Genomic DNA, 15,917 nt, shown 5'->3' on the forward strand with positions numbered 1-15,917 from the left:
CTTTGCAGTCCCATGCCTAGAAGACCTGCAGAGTCCGTGGCAAACATCAGGAGGCACTTCTTCCCAGACACGGGCAGAGGTCCTGCTCCATGTGTATTCCTGCCTGCACTCTGTGTCTCTGTGTGCCTTTTCTTGCCGCCCTGTCTCCTCAGGGTTGGAGCTCTTCGAGGCTCTTGCTGGCACGGTCTGCCTGCGACAGCCCTTTGTGCTTCAGCTGGCTCCAGTCACTCCCTGACAGATGTGGGGGCTGCCGGGGCCTTTGCCTGCTCGGGAGGGGTGGTTCAATTTATAGTCCTGTCTGCAGCACCCAGAGGAGCAGCCGGTGCTCAGCCCTCCCCCCATGCCCAAGGCCAGCTCTTTGCTCCCTGCAGGAGGCAACCTGGAGGGTCCTGTCAGCACCCATTGTGAGGGCTGGCAAGGGGTTGTGCTGGACACGTCTGGGTGCTGTGGCTGCCCTGCGGTGGCAGCTGGCACCTCCTTGGGGACGGTGCAGGGTGTTGGCATTAGGAGCTGGTCCGTGCAAACTCTCACTATACCCTGTCACCCTTTTTCTGTTGGTCTCTGACAGCTGCTGCCCCTGTTAGATGAGCGGGTGATCCACTACCATCCACAGAGAGCTGGCCCCAGTGGTGACAGCAGCATGGCAGACTGATCCGTTGGGGGACTTCACCGAAAGGCTCAGTGGGGAGCAGCGTGTGATTCTGCTGGCTCATAAACTGAGCTGCAGTGTGACGCCTTGGCCCTTCATGCTGCTGCACATCAGCCCAGCCACAGGCTGCAGTGGAATGAGGTGGCTCTGGGGTGCAGGCACCCCCTCAGCACCCAGGTCCCAGCTGAGCTGTTGCCTGAGTAGCAGCAGCAGATGGATGTGGAAAGCCTTTAAATTCAGCACATGATCAATACTAAACTGATCTTCTGGAGTGTCTTATAAGATTACCCCAGCCTCATGCATCCAATTGTAAAAAAATCACTCAGCACACGGGAGATGTGAGAAACACTGCAGACCCCATTTGGGATGCACAGAGCCAGAGTGAGAGACTTCACAATTGTTCCTGTGAAGGGCGGGAAAGTTGAGATCATGGTGGCTGTGGTCTGACCCAAACTGCATCTTCAAGAAAGGATCCTCCTTTTCGGATGTAGCCCAGCAACCTCCACTGGGTCTTTTAACCCTCCTTCCAGCAAGGCAGCAGGTGGCCTTTTGGAGAGAAATGTTCCCAGCATCAGTATGGTTTTTTGCATGCTGTCCCCTTGGGATCTGTAAGTATAGGCCAAATCAGTTATTCTAATCTTTGCTTTGAGAGGTGCTGGCAAGATCCCACCATCGGGGAGGCAGCGGCTGCTCTGGCTGTTCTGGCTCCGGGCCAGAATCCCTGAAATGCCTCAGGGGCATTTCTTGAAGTGCCCCTCAGGGACACCTACTGGGCCCTGGGCTGTTGAGGGCCAGAGTGCCTCAGGCACAAGCTGCTTTGCCGTTTCTGACTACTGGAGCTCCTTGCACAGGAATCTGTCTGTGAATGGGTTGCCCCTTGGTGAGGTTGCCCCTCGCCGAGGCCCCCAGTGCCTTGGGCACGCAGAGCACTGCACTCCCAGCAGCTCCGGGTGGGCACCTGCGTGTCACACGCAGCGTCCCCAGGAGAGACCTCGAAGCTGTGCAGAGGGAGCCTCTGCCTGACCTCGGCCTGAGGTTGCCTGGTCCCTACCCTGGGATCCTAACCCGGGGCGGGTGAGGAGGTGCAGGCACAGCCCCACTGCTGGCTGCCAGTGGGTGAAGGGGAATGGAGGAGCACAGGGCAGGCACTGGCAGCTCTGCTGTCTCTGGGGCGAGTCCCTGGAGCAGGGTGCTCCGGATACCTCTGCAGATGGTAGCTGGTGGCACTCGGCACCTCTGGAGCCCTCCTCAAGGGTCTGAGTTTGCTTTCCATTCAAGGCGTGTGCCTCAGCTTGACCCCCCCGTGCCTCCCGTGGGTTTGTGCGTGCAGCGCCCATGGGGCTGGCTGCTGACAGTCCCCAGTGCCACCAGACGGCAACCTGTGGGTCCAGGGCTGCGTCAAGCTGAGTTGACAGGCCTGGTGTGAAATAAGATGAATGGGCTGAAGTTGGTGAAAATGATTCTAATTTATAATCTGCTGCTTTGTGGCACTCCCCAATTAATTCTCTCTAGATACATAAGTAGGCCACATGTTTGCTCTGCTTCAAATGTAATAAATGTTACACTCTGTCCCCCGCTTTTGGTGCTGGTTCCTGTCAGAGCGTTAGTCCCTATAGCTAATTCCTCACACCTGTCTCCCAGGCTCCTGGGACCAAGGCTGAGCATGGGGCGGAAACGCCAGGCTCCGGGAAACTTGTGGCGTGGAGAGATAAATTGCTGATCAAAGGGCTAGTGCACAGTGCCTCTGAATATTTAGTTGCAGGCAAGGCAGCCTAGCCCACTCGGGAAGGGGCTTTGTTCCTGACAAGCTGTTTGCCTGGCTCTGCTCTGCGGCGGCGAGCAGCCGGGGTGGGATGGGGTGCTGTGACCTGCACACCCTCAGGCCACAAAGAACCGGTAAAGGATGGGGTCGGTGGGGTTTAACACCAGTGGAGAGGCTGTTCTTGGCAGCTCTGCTGGGGTCTGGATGTCAGCACAGGGCTGCTGCAGAGCCGAGTCACTGGCCTTGTGCAGGAAGAGTCTCTGACGGGTGCAGAAGTGACACCTGCAGCCATCTTCAGGGCAGGGTGCTGCCTGCCTCAGCTCTGGCTTCTCACTCTGCGCCACAACACCCAGTTGTGTGCTTGCCCTGGGTGTGAGGAGCCTGGCTCTCAGCGTGGGTTGGACTCTCTTAGCCCAGCTCTGCTCCCTCTGCCTGTGTTTCCTGCTCTTTTCTCTCTCCATCTACACCACAGAGAGGACAGAGGACCCTGAGGGGTTAGAAGAGGCAATGGAGCTGAGCACCCAGGGCCACCAAGCCCCACCAGCCTTAGCCTCAGGTTCCCTCTGCTTTCGTGGTACCCCCTCATGCTCAGAGAGCTGCCAGTGTCAGACCCTGCTTGCACCCAGCTTCCCCATCCCGGCCTGGCTCCTGTTCTGAACATATTTTTACATTTTATGACTCTCAGAGGTTTTTAAATTTAATGGGTTCTTTTTTTGCTTTCTTCCTTCTTATCACCTGAGCTGGATCCCCTCTGAGCTGCTGCCAGCTCCAGGGATTACAAGTGAATAATTTAGGTCTGCTGGTGTGTTTGAAGTTTAAGAGAAGGAAGTGGCATGTGTAGCCTGCTCCTCATCCCTGCCCAGGGCCACGGTGCAGGCTGCTGTTGTTTTTCCAAAGGCAATTTCAAGGATTCCCCGAGGAGCCACTCTCTGAACCCTGCATGGCCCTACTTGGGCATGGCCTTCCAGATCCTGGCAGCCCGGAGCCGCGGCTCCTGGGACACCACAGTGGCAACAACTTGGTTTCGCCCAGCTGCCCTTAAGGCTGGTGCTCTGCAGTGCAGCAGCTCCCAGCGCCAGCACCAGCAGATCGCTGTGTGCACCATGGGCTGAACCACAGCTCCGAGCCTTCTGAGGGACTCGGGGCCTTGCTTGCCAGCCCAGGGACCGGAGGGGTTAAACACCAAACCAGTGTGTGTCTTGGCAGCTCTGAAGCCTGGTGAAGAAGGCAGCGGGCAAACATGACCTGCTGGAGAGCTGACTTCCGGACTAGGTGCTGCTGGCGAAAAGAGGTGCCTCAAGGGCCCGGGTGGCCAAGAAGGCCAATGGTATCCTGGCTTGTATCAGAAATAGCGTGGCCAGCAGGGACAGGGAAGTGATCTTGCCCCTGTACTCGGCACTGGTGAGGCCGCCCCTCGATTACTGTGTTCAGTTTTGGGCCCCTCACTCCAAAAAGGGCATTGAATGACTCGAGCGTGTCCAGAGAAGGGCAACGGAGCTGGTGCAGGGTCTGGAGCACAGGTCTGATGGGGAGCGGCTGAGGGAACTGGGGGGGTTTAGTCTGGAGAAGAGGAGGCTGAGGGGAGACCTCATCGCCCTCTACAACTCCCTGAAAGGAGGGTGCAGAGAGGGGGGGATGAGCCTCTTTAACCAAGTAATAAGCGACAGGATAAGAGGTAATGGGCTCAAGTTGCGCCAGGGAAGGTTTAGACTAGATATTAGGAAGCATTTCTTTACAGAACGGGTTGTTAGGCGTTGGAATGGGCTGCCCGAGGAGGTGGTGGAGTCCCCATCCCTGGAGGTCTTTAAGAGTAGGGTTGACATAGTGCTTAGGGATATGGTGTAGTGTTAGGTTAACGGTTGGACTACATGATCTTCAAGGTCCTTTCCAACCTAGATGATTCTGTGATTCTGAGGGTCACCGGCCTGTTGTCTGCAGAGACTGCTGGAGGAAGGAGGGACGTGCAGCGTGCTGAGCAGTGGCAGTGCAGAGCTTTTGGCTGGCTTGCTTGTCATTGCTGAGTGCAGCGCACACCGCAGCTTGGCTCTGCCAGGGCGCACTGACCCACCCAGGGTCTGGGAGCAGATGAGACTTCCCTCCCTGTGTCCGGGGGGGCTGTGCTGCCATCAGCAGTCTCTGGACTGTGCTTGCACGGTGTCAAGTGTTCCTAGTTCTCAGGACAGGGGGCACAGAAAGATACTCTGGGAAATTATTTTTAACCCCCTGCGATTTGCTGTTCAGAAACCCAAGTCGCTTTTGTCAGGGCTGGTTCAGTAGCAGCCCCAGTAGAGGCAATCTTTTCCTCATACATATACTTCTCTTTGCAAGGTGTCTCTGACAAAATTTAAGTCTGAACTTTAGTGATTTCCAGGAGCTCTTGGAAGAACTAACAAGCTTATCACAGGGTCCAGCTAAATTCTTCCCTGCTGGGATGCAGTAGAGAAAGGAAACTGTCAGGCAGTTTGAGATCCACTTAACAGCAATTAGTGCATATGAAAGAAGCACTATGCGAAAGCCCCAGTCTCTGTGCCTGGGGTGGGAGGAGGAAAGGAACGTGTAAGAGAAAATGTAAACATGATAAAATGTGGCTGTGTATCCCACAAAACAATGAATCATTTTAACATTTCCAATCCTTTTCATGCAAGCAGAAACAGTCGATCGATATGTGACAGAATTAAAGACCTGCAGTAAAACCTTGGAGCTGAGGATCTGTGAGAATTGTGGACATGGACTAATCTGCAGAATTCTGCACACAGCATAAAAAGAAAGGCAAGTGTATGTACAAGAGCCAGAAGCTGCAACAGCAGAAGTCTGCTGGGAAGAGGACTCCTCTGCCCACCCAGAGGAGCACACACTGGAGAGGAGTAACCATCACTGGCACCCACAGAAAGTAGGAGTATTTCCCAGAAAACTCCAAGGTACGACCAATGTGGCCCTAAACAGTATTGTAAAAGCCTGCAAAATGTGATTCAGAATGTGTGTTCATAAAAGCTGCAGCCATCGTCATGGCTCTGGAGGACTTCTGGCCAGTAACAGCATCTCATAGACTTTACCCTGTGAAGTGGTGAAAACGGTCGAGTTGCTATTCTGATTCTATGCCACAGGTAACTTCAAGACAAAGACAATTTCAAGGTAGGTTAGTAGGACGGTATCCCTGGGAAAAGAAAAGGCAGGTGTACAACAGCTGAACAGGTGAATACTTAGTTGCATGCACAAAGGGCGTGATCGACCATGTTTGAATCTATTCTAAAAGTACTGGGCCATTTGAAAAGTCATAGGAAAGACACAATTGCACAGTTTGGGAATGCTAACATTTTTAGAAAGTTAGGATCCTCTGGATCCTGGTAATTGAGTGAGCAGAGGAGCTCAGCGTGATGCATTTCCAACATGTCTTCTGGGAGGTTCAGATTCTTGCAGCTGCACTTTGGAAGAGCTGTATAAGCTTATTGTACACAGAGAGAAGCCAGCTACTGGAAACAGCAGAACAATAAAGGGCACAGGGAAAGCATAACTTTAAGGAGAACTCAGTACAATAAAGGGGGCTTCCAAGGGGATGGGAGAAGCCGAGAGATTGACTGGATATGCACATATATTGTCTGTTAAAAACATTGGATCTAAAGGTGGTGGTGGACGAGCGGGATTTGAGTCAGAGGGGACTGGGCACAATGAAAGATAAGCAGAGCTGGGTCTGATGCTGCACCTTCCAGATGTAGGCACTGGATAGGGCTTCCTTTCCCCTCGGTGTAGGAGGGCTTTGCTGGCCCCTCCCAGCCACATCATGGTGGTCTTTCCGGTCTAGAGCACACACCCTCCAGAGTGCTGGACTGAGCACTAGCGTACCCCAGGAGTGGTCAGAACACTCTGCCTTTCTGGGATGCGAGTCCAAAGAGCATCCTAGTACCAGAAATAAACAACTATTTTCCAGCTTACATCCTCTCCACAGCTTTTTGCAGCCAGATTGTGGCTTCACTGCACCATGGTTCTCCTACCATTGTGATGGGAAGATTACGATTGCTTTGAGCCCTGTTTCTGTCTGCACTTGGCTAGTGTCAGGGCCACAGAAGAGTGTGTGTGAGTGAGTGTGCATGCATGTGTTTACTAAGGAGAGAATGACAAAAGGAGGCTGTATCGTGCTTGTCCTGCCAGTTAGCCCTGTCCTGGGCTTTCCATCTAGCTGGGGCCTTTGGATGCAGCCCAGACCTGATAGCCTGAACTTCTGCCTTTCCTCCATTTTCTTTGGTTTGTTATTTTGCATATCTAGGGCATAGCTTCAGTTTTCCACTCTCTTGCAACACCCAGGTGGTGAGCCGTGCATCTAGCTGTAGGTCCTAGAAGCAAACAGCTTGGAATGAGTGCCTGTGCCGTTGAGGGAAGGGCATTGTGCGAACATGACCCGGCTCACCTGTCAGTCACGCTGCCCGCCTGCCCACCAGCAGAGCCAAACAGGTGCCGTTGGGCTTTCTCCAGGCCGTAGTCTGGGACTGGACTGGCAAGGCAAATACTGAATGACTGCTACAAATAACTGCCCCAACCATTAATTTTTGTAGGCTGAGTGGCAACATTTCATGCTGGGCACAAGCAGCAGCAGAGATGAGAGCTCAAAGCCAAATAGACATCTCAGAGCCAGTACAGATGCTATTTATTAAAGAAGTGCCTGTATTGCAGAGGAAGCAGAAAGGTGCATCTTGAAAGGAGCCTTTAACGCCTGTGAGTGAAAAGCAAAAGGGCTGGGAAGCAAGGGGAGCTGCCAGAGGCAACAGCTAATGGACCTGGTCCTGGGGTGAGCTGGTAGCAGGGAGCGTGTGGCTGGGAGCCAACGGGCGAGTTGTGCTGCTTCACCTGTAGCCATAGCAGCAAGAGCTGTGCGAAGGGGCTGCCCAAGCTCAGCTGAGAGGCAAGAAAGTGCTGCTGGGGAAGGGGATATCCTCAGGCTCCCACAGGGAACTGCTGTTCTTTACTGTTGTCTGTGCAGAGAAACTAGTAACCATGTGCTGCTGTCAGCAGGGTTCCTTGCGTCTCCGCACCCTTCAGCGCGGGAGCAGGGACTCCAGCTCCCAGCCTGTGGTGCAGATCCAGTGCCTCAGCTGCTGGGCTCCCCCGAGCAGACTCCCCACCCATCCCCTCTCAGCCTGTCGGCACAGCCACTCCAGGATAGGTTCCACGCCTTCCTTCCCCCATTGCTGCGAATGGGCCTGTCCCCACGCAAGGACAAGTTTCCAGCTTCCAGCAGCTTCCAGGCCCTTTCTTCCAGCCGTAGGTACTCTGCCTGCACTCAGGATACTTGTGGGGGTGAGCATCACACAGCTACTGCTCCCTTCTTCTGCAGCACCTCCCTGGCCTCAGGCCTTGCCTTTCCCATTGCTAGCCCCCCGACTGCCCAGCAGTCTGTCCTGCTGCGCCAGCCTCTCTGCTGGGGCTACTGCATGCACCTGCCTGTCCCCAGCCCCAGAGCAGCAGAATCTGCTGCATTAGGTTGATTTCAAGAGCCCCTCCAGGTCAGTTAGCAATTACCTGCACCAGATACGTGCTTGGAAAGGAGCTTCTGATCTCTTCAATGCACTCGTTTTCCTCTTTCAATTTCAAATTCGCCTCACTGGAAATAGGCACTTCAGCCTCTTTTACAGACCATGGTAAATTGGGATTTCGTGCAGTTCTGTTGGTTTTGCTGATATAGATGTTTTTCCCTACAGAGGCGATGCCATGGCCAATCTGAGGTGTGTCCAGAGCCCCTCCATTCAGACTCTTCCCGCTGAGCCTGCAGGTGATGTCACAGTGCACAGACCGCTGGCCCTCAGGCGTGCTGAGGAGCCTCTCCCCCAGGTAGGCACCCTGGTGCCAAAGCTCCTGTTATCAGTTCAGACTGGTGCCCCGTGCTGTTGAGACATGGCCAGTGAGCAAAGACACCAATTCCCTTAACGAGTCGGCTGCAGTACACGTTTCTCATCTGCATACTCCAGTCTTGTCCTGGAAGGAAAAGGACTGGAAAGGAGGAAAGCCAGTGTCTTTGCATCTGTCCTTATCCTTGTGCTGAAACGTGACTGCCAACAACGTGTCACAAAGAGGTTTTCTACGGTGACATACTTCATGCTGGGCTCTTCCAGCGTGGCAGTGGTCACACTGGGGGAATGCTCCAGCTGGTTCGTTCTGTGGCTCAGCTGAGGAAGACATGTTCTCCTGCTAGTGCCCAAGGACACGCTCCCAAGGGGATGGAGCCAGGCTGCAATCCTGCCGCTGGCGCATCGCAGCAGTCTCTGGGGCCTGTGCAGAGCCCCCCCCGGCACTGCCCTCCATAGCCGGCAGCGGCCAGGGCCAGCTGCCTGCACACAGGCCACAGGCTGCTGGGGAAGGGGTCTGGCAGTTTGCTTCAGCCTCATCAGGGGGCTCCTGGGGCCTGATGTGGTCGCACAACGCACTATCCCAAACCAGTGGTTCAGTGCTCAGAGGCATAAGCAATTTTACATAAAGTTCAATTAAATATTTGCTTTATAATTGCACAACAAATTATTCATAAAGGCATTGGAATCTAATCACAAGGCTGACACTGTGGAGTCTGCAAATGACACAGTACTTGGGGAGAATAAAGATGGGGGTAGCTGCCAGGCTCTGGTGACAGGCAGTGCCGAGCTGTGTGGGACAGTGGGAATGCTCCCAGGAAAAGACTCATAGCAGCACCAAAGAGCCTCAGCAAGGCAGGGCCGTTTGGCTGTCAGGAGTAGGTGGAGTGGCGTGTGAGAAATGGCTCTGGGCAACGGATTGGGGGTTTTGGCCCATGTGTCCCAGCAAACGGGGGGCAGCGCTGGGCTCTGCTCCCTCCAGCCACGTTGTCAGCTCCAGTTTCATGTGGACATGCTCTGTGGTGTGTTAAGGAGTGTCCCCAACTCTGCAGGACCTGTGTGAGCACAGAATTTCTGCCTTCAGCTCTTGCCCGTATCTCCAGCAGGAATCACAGTGATGGGCCTTTTAGGGGGTGCAGAGGCCTCTCCCTAGCTGTGGGGTATGAAGAAAGTCGTGTGGTGCAACCAGCCTGTGGGGTCCATCTTTCTAGACCTGTGCCAGAGCATCATCCAGGAAAAGGCAGGAGGCAACCTGGGCATGTAACGTGGCTTGCAGCCCCCGGGAGACAGGCAGTGTGAGGCAAGGACGCACAGCTTGCAAGAGGTGGCTGCTAAGCACAGCAGGAGCAAATGTGACCACCCAGGGACCTTCTGCAGGGGGTTTGGCAGGGGGACTCGCTTCCATGCAGCCTTCGTGGCATCCTGTGCTGCAGCTCTGGGAGCAAAGCCCTCTCTGCCAGTCCTGACACCCAGCTCCTTTCAGGGGGAACTTGGAGGGCAGCTGAGTCCTGCACCCCATGAAGAGCGAGACTGCTGGGACTGAGCTCTGTGAACCCCTGTTCTGCTGCGCTGAGGTGGGCTGAGGTCAGAGGATGAAAACAGGTCTGCTGGGCAGGTGCTGAGCCCAGCTGCCACTGCAGCCAGACACGCTTTGCCTGGCCAGCAGCCATCCACCCCAGATCCTGTCCTCTGCCCTCATCTTGGGTAGGGGGCTGCAGACCGCCCCTGTCCCGCAGGGAGAAGCCCTGAAGGGCGCCTGGCGTTAGGCAGGCTCTGACTGACAGGAGCTGGATCCTGGACAGAGAGCTGGACTGGAGATGGATTGCCTGCCAGCCAAATGTGGACATTAGACAGGGAGTTAGATTAATGGGAGCTGGCTCTGCCAACAGAGAGGTGAGTCACAGAGCTTGTCCTGTGCTGAATCTGTTTCTCCAATAAGGAAGAAGGAGGAGGATTTAGCGAGATTAATCTCTCGTAGAGTTGTGAACATAGCCAGGATTCATGGGCTTCTCAGCAGCAAATTTCCAAGTAAGCAGACAGCACTTTGACTAGCTCCATGTGACACAGCACAGAGCTGTAGTGGTAGCTCTGGAATTCCCTGCCCCTGGTCACAGGTAAGATCGACCATACTTCCGTGCTCACACATGAGCCCTGCAAAGCACAGGCTGCACAGAAGCACCAGGAAAGCAGTGGCTTGAAAGCATCTTCCCCAAATTTTCCAGAAGTCATCATCTGCAGCTGCTCTACCCCAAACAATGCTGGACCCTGCACAGAACACATGAGAAAGTGGTCAGAAAGAACTCCGGGGAGCTGAGAGGGGCTGGTGACACATCAGCTGGGAGAGTCTGCCAGGTCTCTGCCATCTTTGCATGAAGGAGGAGCAGGGAGCAGGACTGGACAAGAGCCAGAGCGTCTTTCGTGGCGTGACCAACTCTTCCCTCTGGCTAGCAGTTTGTGATACAGCAGGAATGACAGACCTGGCGGGAGCTGCTAGCGAGAGGGTCGGTCACGGCTACTTTTTAGCAGGAGGTGATGGGGAGGTCCTGGGCACCACTGTGTCTGCCCCTCCCAGCGCTGAACTTCCCAGGGAGGAGGATGAGGCCAGGAAGAGGAAATCTTGGTAAACAGTTTTTTATGTTGTGTTTACAGGAACTGTGGAGAGAGAACCTCAATGCTAGGGAACCAGGGAGACTTTCTTGGAGAAGGCAAATTTCCATCCCATCTTGGGAGTCCTGTTTCTTTCTGGTATTTCTTTAGTTGTTCCTGTCATGGCTCTTCAGTCTGAGCAGTTTTACAAATGTGTTGTGGAGATGAAAGCACCAGGGAAAGCTGCTCAGGATCAAATTGGAAAAGCTTTTAACTTTCAACTCCTTACAGACAAAGGCACATGAGGAGGGGGGGTGGGGGGGGAGAGTGAAAATACTGGGAAAAGGAAGAGGAAGGAGAGAAAAGAGATAAGGAGAATAGATGAGTGAAAGGGACAGAGCAGAGAAGACAAATCACAACAAGAAAAGGAACAAGTCACTAGCAGAAAGAAAGGGAGAGATAGGGAGAGAGCAAAGCAAAAGGGCCTGGAGCTCAATGAGATGGAGAGAGTATATCAGAATAAGGGAAGAGTGCTGCAGGTAGGGGAGAGCTAAGAAACACAAAAGAGCTATTTGAATGCAGGGATAAAGCAATGATGGGAATAAGAGGAAAGGAGAAGCAAGATGAGGACTAAATTCCCATGGAGATAAAGGGGATGGCTTCAAAGTCAAAGGATAACCTATCCATCCGTCCTTCTGCCACTGAGAATACAAGACACGACATGAAAGCGACATGTCGACTTTTGAGGGAGGCTGCAGGACGGGGCTGTGGCGGCTGCGCTCAGCGTTCGCGCATGTGGGGAGCCACGCTCACAAAGGCAGCGATCATGTCACGGGTGGTCCTTGTTCTCCTGCTTTGCATCCTCCATCGTCCCTTCCCCGCAGCATGTGGGGCAGCTCCTGGCCCACTGTGACCCAGGCGTTGCTGATTTCAGGTCTCGTGGAAGGACTGTCACAATGTACCGTGTTACAGGGCTCTCTGGGGCTTGTTGGGGAGCTGGGCTGGGGCCGGCCTGGCTGGCCTCACCAGCACCCTGCCCTGCAGCAGCAAGAGGGAACAGAACCATAGAATTGTAGAACAGTTTGGGTTGGAAGGGACCTTTAAAGGTCATCTCATCCAACCCCCCTGCAATGAGCAGGGACACCTGCAACTGGATCGGGCATGGAGCAGCTGTGACACGGCGTGATGGCAAGAGAGACAAACCTTCCCTGGCTCCAGGGTAAGGGGGTCTTAGCAAAAACAGGTTGGAAAAGGGCACCACAACTACAGTGCTGGAACCATCTCCACCCAGGGTCACACCAGCTCGTTGGATGCTTTCTGCCAGGGGGGCTCAGCTCCATCTGCGCTGCCACCACAGTGTGAAAGGAGCCTCTTGGCTGTCCCAGGGAAGGATCTGGGTGTTCCCGGTGCCTGTGTCGGTGTTGGCACAAGAGCCTAGCAGCTGTCCTAGGGCCAGACTGGCACTGAGGGAGGTCTTGCAGGCAGTGTTAGCGGTGGAGCAGCTGTGCTCCATCCAGGCTTTGGTCCGTTCCCTACAAGAGCATCGGGCACAAGTGGGATCTACTTTGGCAGCAGTGCTTGCAGCTGGGAGGTTTCTCCCTCTCGCACTGGGATTGAGCACATTTCTAGGTGCTTCCATGTCTGAAGGGGCTGGTATGGAGCATTTTCTAGGTCTTCTTCAGGGCCCCGTTGGCCTTTGAGGGTGGAGGCATGCAGTAGTATGATGGGAAGCCTTGTGCCAGCCACTGCAAAGGTGGGGATGGCAGCTGCCTGAGCCTGCTGCTGGACCTGTGCCCTGCTCGGCTCTTGGTCCTGGGAAGCGGGAGTCACTCCTCCTGGACTCACGCTGTGGTTATAAACCCCTCTCTTGTTTTCCATCCACCTCTCCCTGACCTGCAGTCACCCACCTGTGTGGGAAACACCAGACACAGGTAGTTTTGTGGATAACCTGCTGCTGGGTTACCACTGTTTCTTGGCCCACATGTGCCAAGCAGAGGATTTGTTTGCCTCGAGCAAGGCGCTGCACACATGGCGCAACAGAGCATTCCCTTCTCTGGTGTTCGCTCATCTTCCTTCCAGGGCCAGACTCCAAGGCCCAATACCAGGGAAAGCTGTGGAAGCAGGAGAGCATTTTCCTCAGGTAAGGTGTGAGACCCTGGGCGGTGGGGACTGGGAAATGTCCTACTGGGGGCCGTTTGCCTGCGCTGTGGCTAAACCCTGACTTGCATGATCAGATTCATCTGTCCCCAAACGATATTGCAGCCTCAGCTTCCTCCCTGCGTCCACCTCCCGTCTGTCCCGCTCCTGCCCGCGCTGCTCTTGGCACTCTGCTGTGGATCCCGCCGGTCTGTGCCCCCGCTGCGCCCTGCCCGCGCCCCGGCCTGCTGCCGGGCCTGGGGTGGCCGCCGTGGCTCTCGCAGGCTCTGGAGGAGGCACCCGGGGCCGGGGGTGGGTGCGGGGGGTGCCCGGGCTGCCGTGGCCGCCCCGGCGCACGTCAGGAGGGGCTCTGCCAGCTCCAGCCCCTGCCGGGGCTCCAGCCAAGCGGACACCGGGACCCAGCCCCGCGCGCGGGCCGGGGTCCCCCTGAGCGGCTGGACACCCCCCGCGCCCGCCCCCGGCGCGGTGCTGCACTCCCGTGCGCGGAGTTTGTGTGTTCTCAGCCCCGGGGGGCAGCGAGGCCTGGGCCGGGGTCAGCGCAGGCGGCCCGGGGCGGCGGCGCGGCGGGTGGCGCTTGGGGCCGGCGTGGAGGGCAGGGCGGGGCCGGCGTGGAGGGCAGGGCGGGGCCGGCCCCCCATCATCCCGGGCCGGGGCCGGGCGGGTCCCGAGGGCGGCGAGGGGCCGGCGCTGGGGCTGGGTCCTGCGTCCCGGGGCCGGGGAGGTGCCCAGGGCTGGTCCCCGGGGCCGGTCCCGGGAGGGGAACCCGGCGCTGCATTCTCAGAGTCTCCAGCAGAGGCTGGGCTGGGCTGGGCTGGCGGGGAGGGGGGAGGCCGGGCGCGGGGGAGGAAGGCGGCTCTCGCCGCACATGCATCCCCCGCCTCACGCCGTGCCGCCCGGTGCCAGCAGCCGGCTCCGCTCGCCGCCGGCCGGGCTCCGCTCGTTGCCGCGCCCCGCGCAGGATGCGGCGGGAGGCCGATCGCCCCGCGCGGGGGGGCCGCCGCGGCCGCCGCCCCAGGTGAGAGCGGGCGGGGGGCTCCGGGCGCGGGGGGGGGCTCGGCGGGGCGGGCACCGCGGGGAGCCCAACTTCTCCGTCCTTCGCCGCGCCGCAAACTTTGCCGCCGCTCGGCGGGGCTGGGGCCGGCGCTGCCCGCGGGGGGGAGGGGGGGGGCTCGGCCGTACTCCCCCCGGCCGCGCTGCCCCGGGCTGTCCCGGCATTGGCGCCGGGGTGGCGGCCTTGGGCGTTGGGGTGTCGGGGGGCGGGTGAAGCGGGAGATTTTGTGGCCCTTCGGGCATCGCGTGCGGTACCCGGGGCTCCGGCGGCGGCTCAGCGGGGCTCAGCAGTTCCCGTCAGCTGAAGCGCCCGGGTGCTTGAAGAGCTGCAGCTCTTTCCTAAACCGGTGGTATCTTAAAACATCCTCTCTGGGCTCCTTCCTCCCCGTTTTTCTCGTTGAGACCGGAGCCCTTCACGCCGCTTACCACAGGGGCTTTGCTGGGGGATGTGCCCGGGGAGTCCCGCCCGAGCCCATCTAGCAGGCAGGGTAACGTCTCTCTCTACACAGCCACATTTTTCTAACAACAAACTAAAAATAACTGTGCTAAAACTAGCACTTTCCTCATTTAAAACGTGGTTCACGAATGGCTGTGCACAGGCCTTCTGGGAGCAAGTGCTGCAGCCGCGGCTGCTCCTCCTGCGTGCCCGGCCGCAGCGGCTCGCCCAGGCTGGGAGCTGCTGGCCCGGGAGCCCACCCCGTGGCAGCCGGGCTCCTGCCGCCGCTCGCCGTGCCGGCAGGGAGGGAGGGAGGGATGCAGTAGATGCCTCGGTTCTCTTTTGTGTTTGATTTCTGGCAGTTGTAACATCCCTTGCAGTCTGGGGAGGTCTGTGTTGGCTTCTCTTCCAAGCTCATCTTGTGCGCGGACGAGACCAGTTCCAGGTGTAGACAGCAGCGAGGAGAGGCAGGCTCAAGAGTTCAGACTTAACTTCCTAGGACAGTCAGGGAAGTCGTTGGACCTGAGAGGGCTGAGAAGGGTGGCTCCACCAGAGCTCTGGCTCTCCAGAGCTTGCCTGCATGGCCTGAGGAAGGAGCTGGGGAGATGTGCCCCCCTGTCCCTGCTCCCGGGCTGGTGCGATGCTGTTGAAAGACCACGCGTGGCAAGGACGGCCAGGACCATGGTCCTGCCCGCCACCAAGGAAATCTCAGATTATGACTGTTTCTTTGGGACCTGTTTCTGTCTCCTCGGAGTACCTCGTGTTCAGAGAACAGCTGAAGCTGCAGTCTCAGTAATTGTAGATCTTGTGCCCAGCTCAGACAGAGCCCAGGCTTTGCCAGGTTTTCCCTTATGAGACTGGTGGATGCTCTCCGCCTCTTTCATGAGCACAGGGTAAGGAGTGTTTGCAGCAAACAATTATCAGGGTTGGAGATCATGATCCTGCTACATCAGTTTTCAAATGCTGAAAATAAATTGCTTCTCTGGCTTTGGGTGTCACATAGCAGGGGGAAATGGAAACAAGAATCTGAAACGGTTTTGCTGTACTGATACTGTGTTTGTTTGTGACCAAGGCCAAAGGGTGGTTCTGCTGCTCATTGATGAAATCCCTGAAAATGTTGACAGTACCCGGAGTGTAGCACTGAAATCTGAATAAGCTGGCCCAGATTCTGTACTGACTTTTGTATCACGTACATCTCTCTGTTCCAGTGAGGTGGGGGTCAGAGCAAGTGAGGCTTGGTCTCTATGAAATGCTGGTTGCTGAATAATACAATGTTGAAACTGGTGGGCTTGTGAAAGAAAAAGTATGTGCTGTTTCATAGGTGAAAAGAGCCAGCTTTGTTCCTGCCTAAAAAAAAAATATGCCCTTTGCTTTTTGGTGCATTGGCACTTTATAATATGATACGGTGATTTCATACCTAGGACAGTGAAGTGGCTACTGAAA

General features: G+C 56.3%; 2 protein-coding genes across 18 annotated transcripts in view; both read left to right on the forward strand.

The window, feature by feature from the left end:
* The window catches only part of SLC35H1 (solute carrier family 35 member H1), a 31,837-nt gene extending 22,899 nt beyond the window's left edge, over positions 1-8,938 (forward strand). For 2 of the 13 annotated variants that reach the window (XM_074842944.1, XM_074842942.1), the window contains one exon: positions 5,057-6,338. In XM_074842944.1, the coding sequence (XP_074699045.1) occupies positions 5,057-5,102 (46 nt within the window). In that variant the 3' untranslated portion in view covers positions 5,103-6,338. Of the gene's footprint in view, positions 1-5,056; positions 6,339-6,958; positions 7,119-8,101 lie in introns of those variants that run through there. The other 11 variants (XR_012625502.1, XR_012625500.1, XR_012625501.1 and 8 more) reach the window with 11 other exon arrangements.
* Positions 8,939-13,827: 4,889 nt separating this feature from the next.
* CDH22 (cadherin 22) overlaps positions 13,828-15,917 on the forward strand; it is an 83,431-nt gene continuing 81,341 nt past the window's right edge. For all 5 annotated transcript variants that reach the window (XM_074842996.1, XM_074842998.1, XM_074842997.1 and 2 more), the window contains exon 1: positions 13,828-14,003. The gene's annotated coding sequence lies outside the window, so the exon portion shown is untranslated. The remainder of the gene's footprint in view (positions 14,004-15,917) is intronic.

Source organism: Strix aluco, chromosome 17 (assembly GCF_031877795.1).
Source record: "Strix aluco isolate bStrAlu1 chromosome 17, bStrAlu1.hap1, whole genome shotgun sequence".
In the NCBI taxonomy this organism is placed as follows: Eukaryota; Metazoa; Chordata; class Aves; order Strigiformes; family Strigidae; genus Strix; species Strix aluco.